Below are 20025 nucleotides of genomic sequence, written 5' to 3' on the forward strand. Positions count from 1 at the left end.
TATATATATATATATATATATATATACACGTATAAATATATACATATATATAAATATACATACACGTATATATGTACATACATATACATATATATATATATATATATATACGTGTATATGTATATATATATATATTTTTTTTATACATACATACATACACATATATACACACATAAATATATATACATACATATACATACACACATATATATATATACATACACACATATATATACACACATACACATATAAATATATATATACATATAAATATATATATATATATATATATATATATACACATATATATACATATACATATATATATATATATATATACACATATATACATATACATACACACACACATATATATATATACATACATATTATATATATATATATATATATATATATATATATATACATATATATACACATACACATATATGTATACATATATATACATACATACATATATATATATAGATACATACATACATATATATATATTTTACTGACATATACTAGTCATCTTTAGCTAATTGTTACTGCAAATTAATACATGCTCCAAATATCAGTCATCAGCCTAATTGACTAGTACACCAATCGGTATTGGCCATGAAAAAAAACATCAATCTCTCGTTATCACTTATAGCTGTCAGTAGACTCGATACTGAAGCACTAAAAACTACAACATGGCCGACGGGGAGAAGATGCAATCGAAGTGGAGGTACGTAAATAAAAACGCCCATTAAACGGCGCCTTCTGAAGAGACTGTCAAAAAGCAGTTTAAAATGGCCCTTGAAAAATATTCTATGCAAAATTCTGACCAAACAACCGTCAATAGATGTTATGTGGACCACAAGGAAGTGTTTAAAATGTAGGGGAAAAAATTATAACAGGTTCCCATTAAGGTTCTGTCGTGCACAGGTTTTAAAGCTCACTCTACATTATGAAAGTAAATATTGGACTAACCTGGAGTATGAAGAGAAAGACAAAGAAGCAGTTGCCGAGCCTCCTAAACTGCTGCAAAAGGTTAAGTGGCAGGAAGGTGAAGATGTTGTATTTGGAGGTCTTAATGGCGTTATTCTGAAATAGAAAGAAGTGAGAGGTGACCGTTAACATTCATCTTTCGGGACTTGCTCCATGTCTGGGACTCACGGCATAATGGTGAGACAGGTTGTAGTTTCTGTCGTTGGCTCGAAAGTGTCTCTCCTCTTCTGTTGAAAAAGATCAATTCAAGTATTTTTGCAAAAAATAAAAAAATAGCAACACGGAGTTTAAACACTTACCTTTCTTTTTCTGACGCCCGCACAGCTGACCAAAGGATGACAATGCTGAACCCATCTTTAGCTCCGTTTCTTCATTTTGCACACCTGGGGGGTGAAAGCACACTTTCCTGTATGTCTTGTCTTGTTTATGCTTCTAAGAGCCTATATTTCTGCGCTGTCCTCTGAAATGTAAACATCCAAACATGGACTTCACAAGCTGGATTCTCGATTCAAATGAGAAAATCTTGACGAGGAAAAGAGGTCCGAGGGAGCCGGGCTGCTCTGATGGAACCATCGCTGCGGGGTACTTGAGAGACTCTTGGGAGAGATGGAGAACCATGTGCCTCTCAGTGCTTTCCGTCGAGGACGTGGAAGACATCTACAGTATTTTCCGGACTATAAGGTGCACTTAAAATCATTTCATTTTCTCAAAACTCGACAGTGCGCCTTATAACCTGATGTACGGAATAATTTTGGTTGTGCTCAACGACCTCAAAGCTATTTTATTTGGTACATGGTGTAATGATAAGTGTGACCAATAGATGGCAGTCACACATAAGAGATATGTGTAGACACCAATATGACTGAAATAAACAACCCCAAAATTGTATATGTTCCATTGAAAATATAGAACATTACACACATCACTCAAAAATGTTTTAGTACGACTTTGGTAAGCTATGAAACAACACCGCTTGATGGATTGTACTGTGCTTCAACATAGGAGTATTATTATGGTGTGTGTATAAGGTAAGAAATTTATCCGGCATTTTGTTTCGCAATATTATGCAAAAGCCACTTTTCTTAGCTAATGGTACCTGCTGATGTGTATTTGGTATCTGCATAAGTCCTGAAAATTTGCACGGGTCCGCCTTTGTAGTCCGTGTCGACACCGTACTCGATAAGCTTCATCTTTTTCTCTATCTTCTTGTTATGGGACATTCATCCTCCACTGTTGCCATTTCTAATATAAAATAATGTAAAGTTCTTACTTATATCTGTCAGTAAACTCGCCATGAAAGCGCTAAAACATATCGGTGTAGTGAGTTTACATTATTCACCCAAGGAACTTTAGTTATTGGAGAGTTCCGGTCGGACGGTTTTTCACGGAACACATTTTGGGCGTTGTTATTGCACTAGTGAGCCACGGATGAAGAGATGCTGCTCTGTTATTGATTGAAGTAAAGCCTGAATGTCATTAAAACAGTTAGCGCCATCTTTTGACACTTCTTCCACTCCCGTCCTTGCACGCTACACCACTACAACAAAGATGACAGGGAGAAGACGCTGGCAAAAGTGAGCCACCTAAATAAGACCAGCGCATCTTGAAGAGACGCTCAGAAAGCGACTTGAAGATGATGTGTAAAACATCATCTATGCAACATTTTGACCAAAGAACCCCATTACATGTTATGTAGTTTTACATTTAGAAAAATATCATAATATGACTACCTAAAATTTGGTGTGCCTTTTGTATGAAAATAGACCTGAGTAGACCCGCTCATCGGCAGTGCGCCTTATAATTTGCTGCACCCTATGGTCGGAAAAATACGGTAGGTTTTAAGTGAATGGAAGTGGAAAAGAATTGCTGTCCATGTTGTGCGGTTGTCGGCTCACTTTATGACTGCATTGTTTTGTTTTTTTTATTCTCCATTGTTTTCATTTTGTTATAATAGCCGTTAAGGCTATAGCACTGTATTGGATCATGCTTGCTCTAGTTTTTTTTTTTTGCATATTTGAAATAAAAATATATCAATCAATCAATCAATCAATTGTAACCAGAAAGATAATAGGCAGTGTAATGACTGAAAATGACACGCACTTGTGTCAGATATAAGCCATTTTACCACAATCTGTTGAGAACTGGCGAAATGTAGTTATTCATCTATAAAAAAAATCTGTATACGTTTCTGGAGCCAGCATTTAAAATGTATTGATCATCAAAATGGATTAATAAAATGAACTGCAATAACATTGGCAACAACTTCAAACAGTTGATGCCACTGAGCTGTATGCTTGTGTATCGTTGACTTTCATTATGTCAAATATTATGGCTACCATTTACGGTGGCAGAGGGGTTAGTGCGTCTGCCTCACAATACGAAGGTCCTGCAGTCCTGGGTTCAATCCCAGGCTCGAGATCTTTCTGTGTGGAGTTTGCATGTTCTCCCCGTGAATGCGTGGGTTCCCTCCGGGTACTCCGGCTTCCACCCACTTCCAAAGACATGCACCTGGGGATAGGTTGATTGGCAACACTAAATTGGCCCTAGTGTGTGAATGTGACTGTGAATGTTGTCTGTCTATCTGTGTTGGCCCTGCGATGAGATGGCGACTTGTCCAGGGTGTACCCCGCCTTCCGCCCGATTGTAGCTGAGATAGGCGCCAGCGCCCCCCGCCACCCCAAAAGGGAATAAGCGGTAGAAAATGGATGGATGGATGGATCATCAAAATGGATTAATAAAATGAACTGCAATAACATTGGCAACAACTTCAAACAGTTGATGCCACTGAGCTGTATGCTTGTGTATCGTTGACTTTCATTATGTCAAATATTATGGCTACCATTTATTTATTTGTGTGTATCAAATTAAAATGTGTCTTCTTACCTTTTATTTGTTACTGAAGCATATGCATACATCCTTCCACAGGAAAACTTACTTTATTGTAATAGTAAGATCAACTTCAGATTGGTCGAAAAGTTTTTGACATTGGAGTTAAACCATCCTACATCTTTGGCAGCCAGATTAAATCGTTCCAAAAATAGTAATTTTTTCTTCTAATTTAAATTGTTGCTGATGAGTTGATACACAAACGCTGGCCATGCTGTTTTTCTATTTCAATAAAGTTAGAACATATCGCTCCCCTTTTCGCCGAAAAGAGACGGTAGCAACAAACACCTGCGAGCTCATGTACAACAGTTTAAGGGATCAAAATAGCATCAATATGTTGTTCTTTTTACCGTAGTTTTTCTTTGCAAACCTTACAAAATCACATGTTTCTAGTAAAACTGACAAAGATACATTAATACAGATATTGTTAGACATATTGCATGTTTGGTTTAGGAGTTTTACTTGAAACTATTTGTATTGCTTCATATGCATTTTCTCAGGATTCTAAGAACATTACTGTCATATTGAGTAAAAAAAAAAAATGTTTGTTTGCAATTTTTGCAAAAGCGGGTTTCTAATAAAATATACAAAGATACATTAATTCAGGCAATATTAGGCAAATTGCATGTTTGGTTTAGGAGTTATGTTTGAAACAATTTGTATTGGTTCAAACACATTTTCCAGGATTTTTAAAATGTTCCTGTCATATTGAGTAAAACACAATTTTTTTGTGTTTGCAAACCTTACAAAAGAACGTATTTCTAGTAAAACTCACAATGATACATTTATGCAGGCATTATTAAAAAGATTACATGTTTGGTTTAGGAGTTATTCTTGAAACATTTTTTTTCCTATTGCTTTACACGCATTTTCTCAGGATTCTAAGAACATCCATCCATCCATTTTCTACCGCTTATTCCCTTTTTTGGGTTCGCGGGGGGTGCTGGCGCCTATCTCAGCTACAATCGGGCGGAAGGCGGGGTACACCCTGGACAAGTCGCCACCTCATCGCAGGGCCAACACAGATAGACAGACAACATTCACACTCACATTCACACACTAGGGCCAATTTAGTGTTGCCAATCAACCTATCCCCAGGTGCATGTCTTTGGAGGTGGGAGGAAGCCGGAGTACCCGGAGGGAACCCACGCATTCACGGGGAGAACATGCAAACTCCACACAGAAAGTTCCCGAGCCTGGATTTGAACCCAGAACTGCAGGAACTTCGTATTGTGAGCCAGACGCACTAACCCCTCTGCCATCTAAGAACATTACTGTCATATTGAGTAAGAAAATGTTTGTGGTTGCAAACAATGCGAAGCACATGTTTCTAGTAAAGTTCACAAATATACAATAATCCAGGCAGCATTAGACATATTGCATGTTTGGTTTAGGACCTATCATCTTTTTTATCATGACAGGGTCTTTCTTCCCAACACATATCTGTTGAGAAGTACTTGAGCAGTATTCAATTTGTCAGATTCAAAAATACAAATGACCACATAAAAAATAAATAAATCAATGTTTTGTCTTTTTTAACTTTAGTTTAGCCTGATACATGTATTTGTTTCTAATTCCTATTAAAATAGTTCATTATTATCCCTAAGAAAAAAACAATACAATATTCAGTGACATACTTTACTATAAGCAGATCATTGAATGCACTCACTTCAGATTATCACGCTTGAGCCTGGGCAGAAAACTGGCATTCCTGCAGTCAAGGTTTTGGGTTCAGAACCAGCGAGCTGAGATCCCTGTGGGTCTTCCTGCTGAGAGCTTGGTAAACAACAAAGCAATCTTTGGACTTGGAGAGTGTCATTGGCTGGGCAATAAATCAACAGTGGATATTCTGTCCTACAATCTGAGGGCCTATGCTCAGAATAAAACATATCTGTGTGATTGTCGTTATCAGCATCATTACATACTTTAAGATAACACTAAACATGCAACCATATCATTAGACAGTGTGCAAATGCACACAGGGGGTTTTAACAGCTCTTTTCTGAGCTGCCACCTTATCGTGGTAGAGGAGTTTGCGTGTCCAAATGATCCTAGGAGCTATGTTATCCGGGGACTTCTATGCCCTCTGGTAGGCTCTTATAAATAAATAAATGGGTTGTACTTGTATAGCGCTTTTCTACCTTCAAGGTACTCAAAGCGCTTTGACACTACTTCCACATTTACCCATTCACACACACATTCACACACTGATGGAGGGAGCTGCCATGCAAGGCGCCAACCAGCACCCATCAGGAGCAAGGGTGAAGTGTCTTGCTCAGGACACAACGGACGTGACGAGGTTGGTACTAGGTGGGATTTGAACCAGGGACCCTCGGGTTGCGCACGGCCACTCTTCCACTGCGCCACGCCGTCCCTTATAAGACAAACAGGTCCTAGGTGAGAGATCAGATAAAGAGCAGCTCAAATACATTTATAAAGAAGAAAAAAACGAGGATTCTGATTACCCTCGCCCAGACGCGGGTCAGCGGGGCCCCCTTTTGGAGCCCCTGGTGGCAGGTCAGATTAACCGCCCTTTTTGGATTCCCTGGAGTGAGTGCTGGAGAGTCGCCCGGATCTGAAAACAAGTGGTGTTTTGTGTTTGTCACAGATTGTCCATAACGAACACAATGTTGAAATATAAGGGTGTCCATATGTGCACTTTAATAGTAAAAAAAAAAGTGTAAATCAGGGGTGCCCGTTACGTCAATGGCAAGGTACCGGTCGATGGTGGAGGGTGTGTCAGTCCATCGCCAGCCAGGTATTAAAAAAATAGACCTAAAAATAGACCTAAAATGATCGATCATCAATCTTCACTAAGACGTCACTTTCGTCACTTGATGGACGTTCACGGCACCCGAGGGTCTTGTGAGATGACGCTGGCTGCTGCCAGATCATTATTAAGAAAAAACGACCGACAGGAAGACGAGAAACACTTTCTATTTCAACAGACACTCGCGCCGTACCTGCCGTCAAACCTCGAAAGACCGATCGCACAGTTCCTGTCTTCACAATAAAAGCGCTGCGTCATCCTGCCTGCATTAACAAAATAAGAGTTTCAGAAGGCTAGCAAGCTACGGAGTTTGACGCCAATGTATTTCTTGTAAAGTGAATTATATTTATATATAGCGCTTTTTTCTAGTGACTCAAAGCGCTTTACATAGTGAAACCCAATATCGAATTTCCATTTAAACCAGTGTGGGTGGCACTGGGAGCAGGTGGGTAAAGTGTCTTGCCCAAGGACACAACGGCAGTGACTAGGATGGCCAAAGCGGGAACCGAACCTGGAACCCTCAAGTTGCTGGCACGGCCACTCTACCAAACGAGCTATACCGAGCAATAATAAAGCTACAAAAAGACTCATCTCTCAGCCAGTTTGCTTGTAGAGGTTTTTTTCTGAGGCAGGTCCTGAGGTGTCGGGATGTGACCACCTGTGATCTGAGCCTTCTCTGTTGGGGCTGATGGCAAGTGTTTATTCTTCATTTTGGCTTTGGCCATGTTGTAATCGCCAGAATCAAAATACTTTAGCCCTTTCTGAAGTCATTTTCTCAGAAAATCTGAACCTCCCGGTCTAGCGCCAAGATTGGGATGCATGACCTTTAAATGGGCTTCTTCTGCTTTCTCTGGACTGACAACTTTGTCATCCATTTCCCGCTCTTCTTCCATAGTCATGGCTCCTTTGGCCAAGTGTACAATAAGGAGTGTGGAAGCTGGACAAATAAGATGGCAAAAAGCAAGCACTTTCACGTGGTATTGGACAGAAAGTAGGACTTTTTTTCCTCCTCCATTTGAAAATGTGGACGTTATCATCCGATCAATGCAAGTCATCACAATCAGGTAATACACCAACTTGTTAACAAAACATCTCTTTCATAAATTAATAAATATAAATGATACATATGAATGAGGTAGATTCCCTCCACTCGGTCAATTGGAAAGTAGCTCGCCTGCAGAAAAAGTGTGGCCACCCCTGATTTATATTGTTCAGTGCACGATCAGCACTGTTTTCTTTATGCGATTTTCATAATTCACCTGGGCGGCTTGGTACAGGGTGCACCCCACCTTCTGCCCGAATTCAGCTAGGATAGGCTCCAGCATCCCCCGCGACCCCAAAAGGGACAAGCGGTAGGAAACGGATAGATGGATGGACTTTAAAGGCCTACTGAAACCCACTACTACCGACCACGCAGTCTGATAGTTTATATATCAATGATGAAATCTTAACATTGCAACACATGCCAATACGGCATTTTTAGTTTACTAAATTGCAATTTTAAATTTCCCACGAAGTATCCTGTTGAAAACGTCGCAGAATGATGACGTGTGCGCGTCACGTCTCGGATTGTAGCGGACATTTTTTTCCAGCCCGATCCAAGCTATAAGTAGTCTGCTTTAATCGCATAATTACACAGTATTCTGGACATCTGTGTTGCTGAATCTTTTGCAATTTGTTCAATTAATAATGGAGAAGTCAAAGAAGAAAGATGTAGTTGGGAAGCGGTGTATTGCGGCTGCCTTTAGCAACACAAACACAGCCGGTGGTTCCTTGTTTACATTCCCGAAGGTGAAGCTTTACCATGGAACAGAGCGGTCAAGCGAACATGGTTCACGACCACAGGTCAACCGGCAGGTTTCGGTGAGAAAATTGTGCTAATAAGTCGGCTCTTACCGTAGACATGAGCGGAGCTTGCGTCTTCCTGCAGCTGCGGACTCTCTTACCTCCTCCCACCGAAGACACTGGCGGTCATCACACCTGTGGCCACACCCCTTTGACTTTCAGGTACCATATAATCTCACTAAAACACTAGTAACACAATAAGCAGATAAAGCATTTTCCAGAATTATCCTAGTAAATGTGTCTAATAATATCTGAATAGCTCCCACTGCCCTCGCCTTTTTTTTTCTTTCAAGTCCTTCACTCTCACTATTCTCATCCACGAATCTTTCATACTTGCTCAAATTAATGGGGAAATTGTCGCTTTCTTGGTCCGAATTGCTCTCGCTGCTGGTGGCTATGATTATAAACAATGTGAGGATGTAAGGAGTTCTATAACCCGTGACATCACACGCACGTCATCTGCTACTTCCGGTACAAGCAAGGCTTTTTTATTAGCGACCAAAAGTTGCGAACTTTATCGTCGATGTTTTCTACTAAATCCTTTCAGAAAAAATATGGCAATATCGCGAAATTATGAAGTATGACACATAGAATGGACCTGCTGTCACAGTTTAAATTAGAAAATCTAGTTTCAGTAGGCCTTTAAACTAACAAAAATTGCCAGAGCTATCCTTATTTTACTTTGTATTTCTTTTGTAATGTTTTTTGTGCGTGTAATTTTTGTATTTAATTTTTTCTTTATTAATTTTTTTTTTTTTTTTGGGCGGGGGACAAAAAAAAGTGTTTGTTTTCTCAGTACCTGTATTATGATTTCTCTATCAAATTAATAAGTGAACATTATTCCAAAAAAATTAACAAACTGCAGAGTTTATTTTTTTCTTATGCTTTGACAAATGTTTCAACTTTCTTAGCTTAGCTTATTTTAGCTTAGTTTAGCTTAAGTTTAGATAAAAATCCGCCCTTCCGTGTTACACTGCTGTGTGCGTTCGATTTCACAACTGTTTGGCCCGGCGGTGCTTGTGTTGTATAGCACCTGTGCTGCGTGTGGGCCTCCGGCGGTTCATACGCGGAGAAATTCAACCCACCTCTGGTCAAAGAAACCGTAATAACATAAAAACTGTGTACCTTTTTACAATGTTGAACCATTACCAAAAGTTATCATTCTTTCAGCAAGTTATTCTTGTTCCTCTCACCTTTATCGAGTCTTTTCTCTAAGTTCTTATAGTTGGCTTTATTGAGTTGCTCTTCAGCAGCGATTTGACTTGTTCTGGAAGGCCGGAAGATCTGAGCCGTCATTGGTCAAAGGGCCAGGAAATTTGACCAATCACTGCTCAGAGATTGGTCTCAGGTGGAAGCAGGGTAGCCAATCAGAGCAGGGGATTTCATATCTTTTCTGGTTTTCTTGATTTGAAATATGTAACAACCGATACATTATGTATACACTTTTAAACCACACGTACTTATTTTTTGGTCTTATTGATTTGATTTGTTGGTCATAACTTTCGATATGATTTTAAAATGAATTTATCGTAATTATGTATGGTTTTTTTCTGTATTTACAATATTTACTAACTTTGTTGTTATCAATTGCGTGGGAGTTAAAACAATGCATTTAAAAAAGAGCCGTGGACAAATAATAATAAATAAAGACAATCAGCAACGATTTTAAATGTATTGGTACCCAACTCGCACGACTGCTGCAATTGGTCTTCACGGTACCACGTGGTACAAAAATCCAAGCGATGATTGGTCAATGATACCGAGCACGCATTGGTTTAATTTCCCGGTCTTCTAACGGTCAGATTGCTGCTCCTTCTCGAAACCGTTACTTCATCCATTTAACAATCAGACGATAAAGACGACGGAGCTGAGATTAAAAAGATAACTTTCCTGGTCACTTTTGTGCGATTTGTTTTTGAGGACTCTTTAGTTGTACTTTTGAACGCTGACGGAACGTTGAGCTGCATCATCGGAAAGGTAAGTGTGACGTTCTAATTGTTTTTACGACATCAAGTTAAAATTGTAACACCGGATACAGTTTATATATTTATATTCTTAGTAAGTTTTTCAAAATAAAATACACCGGACGAACAGTTTGGATAGTATTGCTTGGAAGGGCTAAACCATTTTGTAACGGTTAAATGTTGAGTTGCAGGTACACTGTACGAAGAATACACCTGCAACAAAAACTAAAAACTAAGGGTTGTTACTTTGTCGAACTGAGGCTTATTTGAATGAAAACATTTTAGCAGATTGTCATTTCTCAGGAAAACTGCTAAAAAAAAAAGAGTTTAGGTTCGAAAACGGAAATACTTTTTATTATCTCAATAAATGCTAGCTTTGTATCTACGGGCTGTCTTACGTTTTTTTTTTCCAATTTCTTCTTCTTCTCCACATTTTGGCGCGCTCTACCTTCCACATTTTTCACCCGATTCAAACCATACCAATTTCAAACTGTTCATCCTATTTGGGAATGGCGGGCTTTTCCCATGACAAATTCCAAAAATTCCCATTTTTCCTACAATTCCCGGTTTTCCGGGACATTTTTCCCATTCAAAATGAATTGGCCATTTTTCAAACTTCCACCTTTACCACATTTTTTCAACCGATTCAAACCATTCCACCTTCACCACATTCCACCGTCCTGGAAATTGAAACTACCCTTTTTCCAAGTTCAAAAAACTTCCAGGATTTTCCAGAATTCCTGGTTTTCCAAAGCCCTATTTCCACCCCTTTTTCTAGCGACTACTCCTCCCACATTTTTCAACCCACTTCAACCGTTCCACCGTCAAAACATTCTTCTTAATTAGGACAAAAATATGAGTTGTTTTTTTAACTGAAAACATTCCCGGTTTTCACAAAATTCCAGGAATTCTGTAGTACCATTTCTCAATTCAATATGTTACTACTCCAACATTTCTCGGCCGATTGGAAAAATTCCAACACCAACCATTCCGATAATTAAGTTTTCTACCATTTTCCAAAAAAAATCCAGATTTTCTCGAAATTCCCTGATACTATATACTCCTTCAACATTTCTTGACCGATTTAAACAAGTCCAACACCAACCAATTCAGCTCATTCAGGACATTTATGCTCCTAATCATTTTCCCAAAAATCCCGCTTTTCCCAAATTTCTTAAATTTCCACAAAGTTCCCATTGAAATGACCAAGAAGAACGCAGAGTTGGAATATAATTACAACACTTTATGTAAATATTTATATACTATTTACATATTTATATAATATGTAACTACAAGCTCCATTCACAGACAGAGTCCCATTGCTTTTATGAGCGGTCGGGAGTGTCAAAAGCCAGGGGGGGGGAAAATGTTTTTTTAAACATTTTTTATTTTATTTTTTTTAATTTGTGGCAGCCGTAATTCTTTCGTGGCGGGCCGCCACAAATAAATGAATGTGTGGGAAACCCTGATCTCACTAAAACACTAGTAACACAATAATCAGATAAGGGATTTTCCAGAATTATCCTAGTAAATGTGTCTAATAACATCTGAATCGCTCCCACTGCCGTCACCTTTTTTTTGTTTTTCTAGTGTTTCACTCTAACTTTCCTCATCCACGAATCTGTCATCCTCGCTCAAATTAATGGGGAAATCGCCGCTTTCTCGGTCCGAATAGCTCTTGCTGCTGGTGGCCATGATTGTAAACAATGTTCAGATGTGAGGAGCTCCACAACCCGTGACGTCACGCGCACATCGTCTGCTACTTCCGGTACAGGCAAGGCTTTTTTATTAGCGACCAAAAGTTGCGAACTTTATCGTCGATGTTCTCTACTAAATCCTTTCAGCAAAAATATGGCAATATCGCGAAATGATCAAGTATGACACATAGAATGGACCTGCTATCCGCGTTTTAAATAAGAAAATCTCATTTCAGTAGGCCTTTAAAGCAGAGGCAGGGAACCTATGGCTCTCGAGCCAGATGTGGCTCTTTTGATGACTGCATTTGGCTCTCAGATAAATCTTAGCTGACAATCACGATAAGTGATGAATAATTCCGCTGGTAATCAATCAATCAACGTTTACTTATATCACGAGTGTCTCAAAGGGCTGCACAAGCCACAACGACATCCTCGGCTCAGACCCCACATCAGGGATAATCAGCATAATCACAATGTTAAAAAGTAACATTTAAATGATAAATGGGTTGTACTTGTATATCGCTTTTCTACCTTCAAGGTACTCAAAGCGCTTTGACACTACTTCCACATTTACCCATTCACACACACATTCACACACTGATGGAGGGAGCTGCCATGCAAGGCGCCAACCAGCACCCATCAGGAGCAAGGGTGAAGTGTCTTGCTCAGGACACAACGGACATGACGAGGTTAGTTCTAGGTGGGATTTGAACCAGTGACTTTCGGGTTGCGCACGGCCACTCTCCCACTGCGCCACGCCGTTAAAATATAAAACATTTTCATGCATTTTAAATCCTCCATCCATATGCTACTGCACCTTTTCAAGAGGTCACATTAATGGGAAGGAGTATTTTATTTTATATTGGTTAGCTTCAGAATAACAATGTTATTAAAAAGAATAGAAGACTTATTATACTCATAAAATGTTGGTCTTACTTAAAAATGCACTCATTTAGTTGTTATTCATTGTTTAAAAAATATGATATGGCTCTCACGGAAATACATTTTCAAATATTTGGCTCTCAGGTAAAAAGGTGCTTTAAAAAGGTTGGAGTTTGCTACATTTTCCATCTTCTTTCCATGTCAAAGAGTACGTTTGACATCAGTTGCTTTTTTAATTTGAGTGGAATATATTTTTTGAGCTCTACTTTGAGTTGCAGTGAAGTTTCCTGTGGAAATGAAGTATGAGACATGACGAGAATGCAAGTAATAGTTTGTTGTCTCCTCCGTCCAGGTGATCATGTTCAGCAACAAGGAATTGGAAAAGAGTTTGGTTTCAGCATCTCTTGAGGTGCTGATCCAACACTTGGATTACTACCCTGATGTAAGTCACGTGCACCCTTTTTTTTCTTACTGTGCTTGTCATCCCCCACTTGTCCTCACTGTCCCGTTCTGTGTCCCACACGTCATCAGAAGCCGTACGTCTTCAACTTCCTGTTGAGTTCACGCCTCCTCCTGCTGCCCAATGAACTCATGACACAAGTTTGTCACATGTGTGAGCAACAGAGGCGTCCTGTAGACCACCTGCTTGATGAGGTCTATGGATTATACACACACACACACACACACACACACATAGACATGCACGATATAGCTGACATGTACCGTATTTTCCGGACCATAGGGCTCACCGGATTATAAGGCGCACTGCAGATGAGCGGGTCTAGTCAGGTCTATTTTCATACAAAAGGCGTACTGGATTATAAGGTGCATTAAAGGACTCATATTATTATTTTTTTCTAAATGTAAAGTACTTCCTTGTGGTCTACATAACATGTAATGGTGGTTCTTTACTCAAAATGTTGCATACCGTATTTCCTTGAATTGCCGCCGGGGCGCTAATTAATTTAAAACCTCTTACTCCGCTGTTTATCAAAGGCATACGGTAAAGGCAAGCATCCATCCATCCATCCATCATCTTCCGCTTATCCGAGGTCGGGTCGCGGGGGCAGCAGCCTAAGCAGGGAAACCCAGACTTCCCTCTCTCCAGCCACTTCGTCTAGCTCTTCCCGGGGGATCCCGAGGCGTTCCCAGGCCAGCCGGGAGACATAGTCTTCCCAACGTGTCCTGGGTCTTCCCCGTGGCCTCCTACCAGCTGGACGTGCCCCAAACACCTCCCTAGGGAGGCGTTCGGGTGGCATCCTGACCAGATGCCCGAACCACCTCATCTGGCTCCTCTCGATGTGGAGGAGCAGCGGCTTTACTTTGAGTTCCTCCCGGATGGCAGAGCTTCTCACCCTATCTCTAAGGGAGAGCCCCGCCACACGTCGGAGGAAACTCATTTCGGCCGCTTGTACCCGTGATCTTATCCTTTCGGTCATGACCCAAAGCTCATGACCATAGGTGAGGATGGGAACGTAGATCGACCGGTAAATTGAGAGCTTTGCCTTCCGGCTCAGCTCCTTCTTCACCACAACGGATCGGTACAACGTCTGCATTACTGAAGATGCCGCACCGATCCGCCTGTCGATCTCACGATCCACTCTTCCCTCACTCGTGAACAAGACTCCTAGGTACTTGAACTCCTCCACTTGGGGCAGGGTCTCCTCCCCAACCCGGAGATGGCATTCCACCCTTTTCTGGGCGAGAACCATGGACTCGGACTTGGAGGTTCTGATTCTCATTCCGGTCGCTTCACACTCGGCTGCGAACCGATCCAGTGAGAGCTGAAGATCCCGGTCAGATGAAGCCATCAGGACCACATCATCTGCAAAAAGCAGAGACCTAATCCCGTGGCCACCAAACCGGAACCCCTCAACGCCTTGGCTGCGCCTAGAAATTCTGTCCATAAAAGTTATGAACAGAATCGGTGACAAAGGACAGCCTTGGCGGAGTCCAACCCTCACTGGAAACGTGTCCGACTTACTGCCGGCAATGCGGACCAAGGTCTGACACTGATCTTACAGTCCGATACCCCATACTCTCTGAGCACTCCCCACAGGACTTCCCGAGGGACACGGTCGAATGCCTTCTCCAAGTCTACAAAGACTGGTTGGGCAAACTCCCATGCACCCTCAAGAACCCTGCCGAGAGTATAGAGCTGGTCCACAGTTCCACGACCAGGACGAAAAGCACACTGTTCCTCCTGAATCCGAGGTTCGACTATCCGGCGTAGCCTCCTCTTCTGTACGCCTGAATATACCTTACCGGGAAAGCTGAGGAGTGTGATCCACGATAGTTGGAACACACCCTCCGGTCCCCTTTCTTAAAGGCAAGCATGCGCTAATTATTTTAGAACCTCTTCTCACTCCGGCGCTTACCAAAGGCATGCGGTAAATTTAGGCCTGCGCTTATAAATTTGAGTGTGATGTAAGGATACCATCATGAAAAGCACATTTAATAAAAAAAAACTTTTGGTTTTTATTATGGTCTTACCTTTACTTATAAATGAAGTCCATGCGAAGCTCCTTCTGATCAAAAGCATCGATAACTTGTTTATAGAAGTCTTCCTTATCTTTCTTCAGTTTTAAAAGTCTCTCTGTCTCGATGGAGATCTTCCTTTGTTACCTTCTGCTTCGATTGAAAATCCAGTCTAGAAAGCTGTTTTATTTTATATATGTAATCCTCCATGTTAAAAGTGCAAGCAAGAGGAAAAAATATTGCTGCTTGTTGTCATTTCTTCTGCAGCCGAGTTGTCGCAAGAAGGATCACTAGCGCCCTCTACCACCAGGAGGTGGGAGTCATTTAATGACTCATATTTGACACACGCAGCTACGGTTTATTAATAAAACATAGCTGCTTACTGTTCTTTTTAGCATATTTAATAGCTTGGACCTTAAATCCTACTGAATAACTCTCAATTTTCTACCCTTTATGTGATTTCAAATGATTGAAATCAGCCTCCTCCATTTTGAAAATAATGACAGCGGAAGTGTCACTCGTGACGTGACGAGTTTGACCCGGCGGAAATTCTAGGCATATGCTAATTATTTGGCGAAACGATTTTGACCCGGCGTAAATTGTAGACATGCGCTAAAAAAAAAAAATATTTTGCGAAATGAGTTTGACCCGGCGTTAATCCTGAGCCAACGGTAATGCTAAGCATGCACTAATTATTTTGCGAAACGAGTTTGACCCGTCAGTAATTCTAGGCAGGCGCATACTATATACCCGGCGGCAATTCAAGGAAATACAGTAGAGGATGTTTTACACGTCCTCTTCAAGTCGCTTTCTGACGGTCGCTTTTGTGGGCGGTCTTATTTACGTGGCTCACCTTCGACAGCGTCTTTTCTCCGTCATCTTTGTTGTAGCGGTGTAGCGTGCAAGGACGAGAGTGGAAGAAGTGTCAAAAGATGGCGCTAACTGTTTTAATGATATTCAGACTTTTTTTCAATCAATAACGGAGCAGCATCTCCTCATCCGTGGCTCACTAGTGCAACAACGACGCCTGAAATGTGTCCCATGAAAAAACGTCCGACCGGAACTGTCTACTAACTAAAGTTCCCTGGGTGAATAATGTAAACTCACTACACCGGTATGTTTTAGCGCTTTCCTGGGGAGTTTACTGACAGATATAAGTAAGAACTTTACACTACTTTATATTACAAATGGCAACAGAGGAGGATGAATGTCACATAACAAGAAGATAGAGAAAAAGAAGAAGCTTATTGACTACGGTGTCGACACGGCCTACAAAGGCGGACTCGCGCAAATTTTCAGGACTTATGCAGCTACCAAATACAAATCAGCAGGTACCATTAGGTAAGAAACGTGGCTTTTGCATAATATTGCAAAACAAAATGGCAGATAATATTTCTTACCTTATACACACACCATAATAATACTCCTATGTTGAAGCACAGTACAATCCATCAAGCAGTGTGGCTTCATAGCTTACCAAAGTCCTACTAAAACATTTTGATAGATGTTTGAGTGCCGTATGTAATCTTCTATATTTTCAATGCAACATATACAATGTACCTTGAGTCATATTGCGGTCTACACATATCTCTTATGCCAGGGGTCGGGATCCTTTTTGGCTGAGAGAGCCAAGAAGCCAAATATTTTAAAATTTATTTCCGTAATAGCCGTAAAATATTTTTTTAACCCTAAACACAACTAAACACGTGCATTTTTAAGTAAGACTAACATTTTTAGAGTATAATAGGTATTTTATTCTTTGTAATAACATTGTTATTCTGAAGCTAACTGTTGAGGGGGCGTGGCCTGCGGGCCTGCAGCGAAGCGGGGTGTTGCCAGGACTGGCCTGGAAATCAGTGACAGGTGCGTAGACGGCCCACCTGGGCCTTGTTACCTAATCACCTGTCGCTATGTTATAAGCAGCAGCCAGGAGGAGAGACAGGGTTGGTGCAGGAGCCAGAGCGTGAGCCAGAACGAAAGAGAAATAGACAATTGCTGGAAAGCAACTGCGAGACTTATTGAAAAATGAAACAATACTGTAACCCTGAAACAGGGTCTCATGTCGGTTCTTGGTGGTCTGAAGAACCCCCAGGAGGGCAAGCCCCACACTAACCAATAATAAATAAATAACTTCTTACCATCAACGCAGCTTCTTGAACAGGTGCGGTAGAAAACGGATGGATGGATTAAAAATGCACGAGGATGTTTTATATTTTGAACAGAATTTTTAACACTGATTACAAGTCAGCTCAAATGTACCTGAGAGCCGGATGCAGTCATCAAAAGAGCCACATCTGGCTCGCGAGCCATAGGTTCCCTACTCCTGTCTTATGCGTTACTGCCATCTACTTATCACCCGTATCATTTCACCATGTACCAAATAAAATAGCTTCAAGGTCGGTAAGCACAACCAGGCGCAGGGTCGAGTTTTGAGAAAATGCAAGGATTTTAAGCGCACCTTACAGTCCGAAAAATACGGTACACAATATTGCTGACATGTACTTTTTTTGTCCACACATTGTTAGCATTTTTATATTTATGTCCTCACAAGATGATGACCGACACCAACAGTCAAACTATTTATTGTTCAGATACGTTTCTACGAAGTGGCAAAGAAGTTGCTGCAGCTGCTGACCGAGTGGACCGAAAAGTTCCCGTATGACTTCAAAGACAGGCGAATGATGCGTTGTCTGAGAAACATGACGCACGACGTGGCCGGGGAGGACGAGGTCAGTGTCACAATTTCTGCATTCGTCAAACTTTCGGAAACAATCTGACGAGTGTCAAGCGCATATTTGCCAATTTGTTCGACACTTTAATACAAAAAATAGTCCACTAAATCACTGATTTCGATCCAGGAGATGGCAGGTGCATGCCTTTTTAGCCCTTTTAAATGCCTGATGGGTTTAGAGATAGCTCTGACGTGCTTCTTTGGTTTTAAAGGACCATTTTGTAAGTGGGAGATAGGCGTAAATATGTAAACGTAAACAAAAACAATGATTTGCAAATCCTTTTCAACCTATATTCAATTGAACAGACTGCAAAGACAAGATACAAACGTACTTAATGTTCAAACTGGTAAAGTTATTGTTATTTTTTGCAAATATTAGCTCTTTTGGAATTTGATGCCTGCAACAAGTTTAGAAAAAGCTGGCACAAGTGGCAAAAAAGACTGAGAAAGTTGAAGCACGTTCATCAAACACCAATGTGGAACATCCCACAGGTGAAGAGGCTAATTGGGAACAGGTGGGTGCCATGATGGAGTATAAAAGCAGCTTCCATGAAATGTTCAATTATTCACAAACAAGGACGGGGCGAGTGCACCACTTTGTGAAAAATGTGTGTGCAAATTGTCGAACAGTTTGAGAACAACATTTCTCAATGAGCTATTGCAAGGACTTTAGGGATTTCACCATCTATAGCATGGCTGTCAAACTCTGGCCCGCCGTGTAATTTAATTTGGCCCTTGAGATAATATCAATTTAGCATTAGAGCTGGCCCGCTGGTGTTATACAGCGTCGGTGCCGCTGTAACACCGCATTCACCGCTAATACTCATACTTGCCAACCCTCCTAATTTTCCCGGTAGACTCCCGGAGTTCAGTGCCCCTCCCGAAAATCTCCTGGGGCAACCATTCTCCCGAATTTCTACCGATTTCCACCTGGACAACTATATTGGGGGCGTGCATTTAAGGCACTGCATTTAGCGTTCTCTACAACCTGTCGTCACGTCCGCTTTTCCTCCTTACTAACATAATATTTGTGGCTTTTACACACACGCACAAGTGAATGCAAGGCATACTTGGTCAACAGCCATACAGGTCACACTGAGGGTGGCCGTATAAACAACTTTAGCACTGTTACAAATATGCGCCACACTCTGAACCCACACCAAACAAGCATGACACACACATTTCGGGTGAACATCCGCACCGTAACACAACAGAACAAATACCCAGGACCCCTTGCAGCACTAACTATTCCGGGAAATTTCCAGCAAACTGACCAGTAATTAACGTTTTTAATCATGCATTTTCTCTTGCTACTTCAAGGCTTGAATGTTTGGTTCATTCATTATTGTTATTTTATTTTCAAATTTATTATTAGCCTGTGGGAAAAAAAATGATATTTACCTCAGAAGATTGCAAACAGAAAAAAAGGCATAAAATTTTTATTTAAATTTTATTTGATATGCCATTGATATTTTTTCAATTATTATTATTATTATTTGAAACTGGATTTTGCATTTCACTAAAGTTATATAAGCCTTGCTTGTTCAATATTTAATGCAAAACTTGTTTGGGTCCCTATTAAAAAGGTTAATTTGTTCAACTTTGGCCCGCGGCTTTGTTCTGTTTAAAATTTTGGCCCACTCTGTATTTGAGTTTGACACCCCTGATCCATAGTCTGTAATATCTTCAAAAGTTTCAGAGAATCAGGAGAAATCACTGCACATAATAGATGATATTACAGTCCTTCGATCCCTCAAAAACCCACAACAGTGTGTA

General features: G+C 40.7%; 1 protein-coding gene across 1 annotated transcript in view; it reads right to left on the bottom strand.

Annotated features, from left to right (window-relative positions):
* LOC133536470 (phospholipid-transporting ATPase ID-like) overlaps positions 1-20025 on the bottom strand; it is a 118152-nt gene that overhangs the window by 70338 nt on the left and 27789 nt on the right. Inside the window, exons 8-12 of the mRNA XM_061877020.1 lie at positions 6348-6457; positions 5552-6275; positions 1296-1379; positions 1165-1223; positions 979-1092 (exon numbers count right to left, since the gene is read on the bottom strand). Coding sequence (XP_061733004.1) covers positions 979-1092; positions 1165-1223; positions 1296-1350 — 228 coding nt within the window. The 5' untranslated portion in view covers positions 1351-1379; positions 5552-6275; positions 6348-6457. The remainder of the gene's footprint in view (positions 1-978; positions 1093-1164; positions 1224-1295; positions 1380-5551; positions 6276-6347; positions 6458-20025) is intronic.

The sequence above is a fragment of the Nerophis ophidion genome, linkage group LG17 (assembly GCF_033978795.1).
Source record: "Nerophis ophidion isolate RoL-2023_Sa linkage group LG17, RoL_Noph_v1.0, whole genome shotgun sequence".
Taxonomy (NCBI): Eukaryota; Metazoa; Chordata; class Actinopteri; order Syngnathiformes; family Syngnathidae; genus Nerophis; species Nerophis ophidion.